Source organism: Medicago sativa, chromosome 7 (genome assembly GCF_051527215.1).
Source record: "Medicago sativa cultivar Bolivia chromosome 7, Bolivia_mono, whole genome shotgun sequence".
Lineage (NCBI taxonomy): Eukaryota > Viridiplantae > Streptophyta > Magnoliopsida > Fabales > Fabaceae > Medicago > Medicago sativa.
In genome coordinates this window covers 72823011-72829483 of record NC_140755.1, presented here as the reverse complement: position 1 = coordinate 72829483, position 6473 = coordinate 72823011, and the positions used below count along the sequence as shown (strand labels likewise).

General features: G+C 36.5%; 1 protein-coding gene across 1 annotated transcript; it reads left to right on the top strand.

Annotated features, from left to right (window-relative positions):
* Positions 1–2867: 2867 nt before the first annotated feature.
* LOC146908254 (disease resistance protein RPV1-like) lies at positions 2868–6009 on the top strand. The gene is made up of 2 exons (XM_085725483.1): positions 2868–3758; positions 4882–6009. The coding sequence occupies exons 1-2, from the start codon at positions 3271–3273 to the stop codon at positions 5912–5914; spliced, it is 1521 nt and encodes a 506-aa protein (XP_085581609.1). The 5' UTR covers positions 2868–3270; the 3' UTR covers positions 5915–6009.
* The last annotated feature ends 464 nt before the right edge of the window (positions 6010–6473 follow it).

Genomic DNA, 6473 nt, shown 5'->3' with positions numbered 1-6473 from the left:
ATTTATCTTTGGCTGCTTGTACATGTCATTATCTACTCCTAGTCTCCAACACCTTCCTCTAAAATCTCCCGCGTGATAGTTTTCTTGGCTTATTCTTTATTCTTTTCCTAACTGTTTTTGTTAGGTAAATTTTACGGTATACCAAAAAATTATAATAACTAAATTTTATCTATCAAAAGTGTCGATTATGTTATTTTTTTGGTCACAAAATATATTTCATTTAATTATTTAAGAAATAAATATTGTTTATTTATTTATTTTCTTATTCTATTTTTTTAATTGTATATTTGTATCCTAATAGAGTGTCTATGTGACAAATCAGATTCATCAAGGATCTTTTTGAAAAGTTCAGTCAAGCATCTGGCCTAAAGATCAACCTCACTAAGTCGAGAGCTCTTTACTCTTCAGGTATCCCTCATCAAAAAATCATTAACCTTTCTTCCATATCCGGTATCCGAAGCACCACTTCTTTGGACAAATATTTGGGTTTCCCGATTCTGAAAGGGCGCCCTAAGAAGAGTGATTTTCATTTTGTTATTGAGAAAATGCAGACCAGGCTTGCATCCTGGAAAAATAAGCTCCTTAATAGGCCGGGGAGATTGGCTCTCGCATCATCTGTCCTCTCTTCCATCCCCGCTTACTACATGCAACTCAGCTGGCTCCCGCAATCCATTTGTGATAAAATTGACCAAGTAACTCGTAATTTTATATGGAGAGGCGCTAATGATAAAGGTGTCCACTTAGTTGGTTGGAAAAAAATAGCCATGCCAAAGAATCTCGGAGGCCTGGGTATAAGAGCAGCCAGAGAGGTAAATGTTTGTCTTCTTGGGAAACTTGTTTGAGATTTAATTCAGGAAAACAACAAGCTTTGGATCCATATTCTATCAAAGAAATATTCAGCTGGGCATAATTTTTTCAATGCTGCCGTTACCAGCAGCTCCTCTCCTATTTGGTCATCAATTATTCGAGCAAGAAACACTCTTATTAGCGGTTACTCTTGGCGTGCCGGTTCCGGTTCATCATCTTTTTGGTTCAGCCGTTGGAGTGAATTTGGCACTCTCGGATCTCTGGTTCCTATCATCGATATCCATGATACTCACCTGACTGTCAAGGATGTCATGACAACGAACGGACAGCGGACTCAACTGTTGTACACTACCCTTCCTCCTGCAGTGGCTGAGTTCGTAAACAACAAAACCATCAGCTTCAATGCAGCAATTTATGATGCTTTTATTTGGAATCATAATAAGAATGGAACTTACTCATCTAAAAGTGGTTACCAATGGCTTCTTTCCCTCCAAGATCACCACCTTGATACGCTCTCCTGGACATGGATTTGGAGACAAAAGCTTCCAGAAAAATATAAGTTTTTCATTTGGTTGGCATGTCAGAATTCTCTCCCAACTCTAGTTTTACTGCACCACAGGAACATTGCTCTTTCTCCTATTTGCACTCGTTGCGGCGACTCTGACGAGACGGTTATCCACTGTATTCGTGACTGCAATTGTTCCAGGCAAATTTGGCATCATATCGGTTTTGCTGATCAATCCTTCTTTTCGGAAGCCTGTGTTCGCAATTGGATTAGGGAGGGCCTGAACAGCTCGCGGCACATCATGTTTGCAGCAGGGTTGTGGTGGGTTTGGAGACACCGAAACGCTATGTGTATGAACGATGAAGTTCTGCCTATCAACAGAATAGCATCAAACATCTTCAATTCTGCTCAAGACATCACAAACTGCTTTCACAAGCTGAACACAATTGCCCCTTCTGTCAGACATATCCGGTGGAACAACAACAATTGTGATGGGGTTATTCTCAACGTAGACGGAAGTTGCATCGGGACTCCACCAAGGGCAGGTTTCGGAGGTTTATTTCGCAATGGCGCGGGATTTTACTTGGCAGGTTTCTCAGGCTTCCTTCCTCACACTGCTGACATTTTACAGGCAGAATTATCAGCTATTCTCCATGGCTTGAAATTGGCCACCGAGATGGGATTTGCAGAGCTGGATTGTTATTCGGACTCTCTGCTTTCTCTCAATCTTATAACCGGCAGCTTCTCCAAATTCCACGTTCATGCCGTCCTCATTCAAGATATTAAAGATATGCTTTCCCAGATCAATTGTGCTCTCCATCATACTCTTCGTGAAGGGAACCAGTGCGCAGACTACTTTGCCAAGCTAGGAGCAAACTCAGAGGCTGGATTTACGCTCCATAATTCACCTCCAGATGACCTTCGTCAATTGTTGAGAGATGACGCTTCAACCACTTTGTTCTTGAGAGCTTAGTCTCTCCTTTTTCTCCTTTCTTTCTGTTTTCTTTTTCTTTTTATTAGCCTTGTAACCAAAAAAAAAAGAGTGTCTATGTGACCAATCAAGTATTTTAATTGTATATTTTCTTGTTCTAGTTTTGCTCTGTGACGTCACTGCTTTCCTACTGCTTCTTTGTCCTATATATGAGAAATTCTAATATGAAATTCTAATATGGATCGTCTTAATAAGTTGTCTACTTGAACATAGTTAAAAGTTAGTTAAAATTACAACGACAGTTTTTTTTTTTTTTTGAGGGAAAATTACAACGACAGTTGACTTGGTCTTTTGCTGGTAGATGTTAATGCCATGGTCCTATTTATTTTTACAATTGAAATGATAATTTAATTGATATTGGTTTGATTAAAACAACGAACAATAAATTTGTATATCATATAGAATTTATATCAATAAAATCACCGTCTTAGCCATAAATACAACAAATGATATAATTCCTATTTTTATATAGTATCACCAGCCGTCCTTAAAATTTCCGATAATTTGAAGTCCCGAATCATGGTGAACCACTTATAAAATTAGTTCACCGACAAACTCACCCTAACTGTTCACTCATTTATTTTTGTCATTTGTATTGTTCACCCCTTTATTTTTGTCAGTATTTTAAAATCTTTTGCAAAAGACAACAAAATAATAATTTTCAATGACCCGTTAGAAAGACAATTTGTTTTTCCTTTTGATTTCTAGATTTCAAATTCTTAAGACTCCATTAAACAAAATAGACATATAGTCACAAAATAGACACTTAGATGCAATAATACAGATCCTGGAAATTTCAAGGAATGAAAAACTGAAAGAGGTAGGAAATTGCTAGGAACTGGGGGCAAACTGAAAGATGCTGGAAATTTCTATGCATTGCAGCCCAAAACTAGACACAACAGCTTCATATTTAGTCACACACTGCCACTAATTACTCAGCAATTTAGCTTCAGTTTTTGTAGTTTAAATGGCTTCCAATAACAGCATCATCCCATTGAGAAGGAAATATTGTTATGATGTGTTCGTTAGCTTCAAAGGTGCAGACACGCGATGCAATGTCACGGATCATCTTTATGCTTCCCTCAAAAGAAAAGGCATTAAATCATTTAAGGATGATAAAAACATCAGGAAAGGTGAATCCATAGCACCCGAGCTCCTTCGTGCAATTGAAGGATCTCAGATTTTCATTGTGGTTTTCTCAAAGAACTATGCTTTCTCAACATGGTGCTTGCGAGAATTGGATCAGATACTTTTATGTGCTCTAGTATCTGGAAGACGTGTTCTGCCTATTTTCTATGATGTTGATCCATCGGAGGTGAGATACCAAAAAGGAAGATATGCTAAAGCCTTTGAAAAACATGAAAAAAGGTTTAAGCATGACTTAGAGATGGTGAACAGATGGAGAACAGCTCTGACAAGAATGGCCAATATCACTGGCTGGGATTTACGCCACAAGTAAGTAATCTTCATTTACGCTACAAAGCCCTGACACAATTTAAGAAGAAAAAAAAAGTGATTAAATGTAACCACATATCGATCACAGGACACGCCTTCAATTTAAAATAGCAATGCTACGTTGTATACATAGATTGATTGTTTTGCCTATCCAAAAAACTGTATTACTTTGTCCAACAGACAGTGGCGGAGCTTTGTATGGGCCCACCCCACCCAAAAGCAACATAATTTTTTTCTATCTGGAAATTACTAAAACACCCCTTGTTATTAAAGAAAAATACAAAATGGCCCACCCTCTCCACTACTCAAGCGCGGCCCTTCCTTCCCTCAAGTTCTTTTAACGCACGCAATTTTCAATTTTAACTTCCCTCTTTAGCTCTACTGTCGTTGTCCATTATTCTTTTGATCGGCCAAATCAGTGTTGTCATGGCCGAGGTGAAAGCCCTCTTTAGCTCTTTTACTATCGTTGTCCATTATTCTTTCGACCTTTCCTATTTAGCTCTTTTCACTTTGAATTTGAGAGTCAATTTCTTGTCTCTCGTTGATTTTTGAATTGATAGGTGGTTTGTTGTTGTATGTCTATGTCATTGTTGATTTACTTTTTCGCCGTCATCATCGTTGCTTCGAACATTCTTCATTAGCATTTCTAATTTGATTAATCTATTCCCGCTTGCCTTAATTGCAAAGTGCAAACTACTTTCTTAACCTTTGGCAACGAAACAAAATGAGAATATAATTAAGGATACAATCGAAGGTAAATGTTTCAGCTAGCACTTAATGTTTTCCCTTTCTTTTTTGTTTTCCACTTATTTGAACAGGATGAATTTTATAAGAAAGTAAAAGCAAAGTGGCCAAATAATTTGGTATTTATAAAGTTTAAAAAACAATATTTCGTACATATATGCAATTACTTATATTAAGGATAAAGTATATTTTTGAATTGTTGAAGACAACTAAAATAAAACTATTAAAGATTAACCAAAAAAATTTATATTATACTTTATTGTTTATTTTAGCGGCCCACCCGAGACTTTTTTTTCTGGCTCCGCCACCGCCAGCAGATGCATTTTTTTTTTCTATTGTCATGATTCGGTGTTATTGATTCACTTTCTAAAATTTTCAGGCGTCAATATGCAGAAATTGAAAAGATTTCTCAGCAAATAGTGGATTCATTGGGTCACAAGTTTTCAAGTCTTCCAAAAGATTTAGTAGGGATGGATTCTCATTTAGAAGAATTAGAAAAACATTTATTTTTGGATTCGGCTGATGATGTTCGGGTTGTAGGAATTTGTGGGACGAAAGGAATAGGGAAATCAACTATTGCTGCTGTTTTATATGACAAAATCTCTCATGAATTTGAAGCATCTTGTGTTATTGATAATGTACGCAAAATTTATAGAATCGATGGCCCAATTGGTGCTCAAAAGCAAATTCTACGTCAAATTCTAAAAGAAGAACATCTTCAGGTAAGCAATCCTTATGAGGCAACTATCTTGATACGCAGCAGGATGCTTCATTTAAAGGCGCTTGTAATTCTTGATAACGTTGATCAAATTGAACAACTGGAGAAATTAGCCGTGAATCGTGAATGTTTTGCCGCGGGGAGTAGAATCATTATAGTTTCTCGATCTGAGCACATCTTGAAAGAGTATGGAGTGGATAGAGTTTACAAAGTTCCACTCTTGAATCAAACTAACTCTCTTCAATTGTTATTCTACCAAAAAGCTTTCAAATGTGATGATATTACTAGTTATTATGAACAATTGGCATGTGACATGCTTCATTATGCAAATGGCCTACCTCTAGCAATCAAAGTGTTGGGTTCATTTTTGTTTACTCTACATATCTCGGAATGGAGAAATGCATTGAATAGAATGAGAGAAAGTGGGACCAAAGATATTATAGATGTGCTACAATCAAAGTACCAATACCCGCTACGACCTCCTTTGTATCAGGACAATGGATGCCGTTGCTGTCAAACCAGTTATGTCATGGAGGTTCAGCCCGTGGGTGCTCATCATAACATGGAGCAAAGGTACATACAATGTTATCCTGTGAAACCACCATTAACCCACTTGCACCCGTTAGGGACTGGGTTTAACTCTCGTTGGCTAATGTTCAATGATGAGAACCCTAATTCTTGTTCCATCATGTGATTTGTTTTATTTTAATCTAGAACCTAGATTTTTATTTGAGTGTGCGCTTATATACAGATGTTGTGACTTTGTAAATATAAATATTGAAGTTACCATAATCAAATAGGGACGTAGATTCGTACGAATGTAGATTAATTTTATTTTATGATATGCTAGAATTTTGATCTTTGATCAAAATATATGTTGATGATTTAAAGATAGAACATAATTAGCAAATACGTGTTTCTTTTTTTAAGGAAAAAAAATTAGAAATCACCAAATCAATTTTATCCAATGTACTTTTATTCTCAAAAGTGGATAGAGATCCTAGTCATTATCATTGTTGCTAAAACATGTGATAAATAGCAAATTAGTGTTGGGAGACTTTGTAACATTTTCGAGCTCTATTTTTGGAGTCATTTGAGTAGGAGGCAACTCAATTCTCTCATGTTTTGAGAAACGGTCACATACAGGGACGTATTGATATTGGTGTGGCTAAAATTTTAAAGAAACTATAAACTAAATTATACTAAAAATAAGAAATAGCATTGATGATAGATATTATCATTTGATCCATGAT

Bases quoted from the DNA above. Each gene is read 5' to 3' on its own strand.
- LOC146908254 (XM_085725483.1), top strand. From the start codon at position 3,271: ATGGCTTCCAATAACAGCATCATCCCATTGAGAAGGAAATATTGTTAT. The intron at 3,759-4,881 runs GTAAGTAATCTT...TAAAATTTTCAG, and splicing joins GGCTGGGATTTACGCCACAA to GCGTCAATATGCAGAAATTG.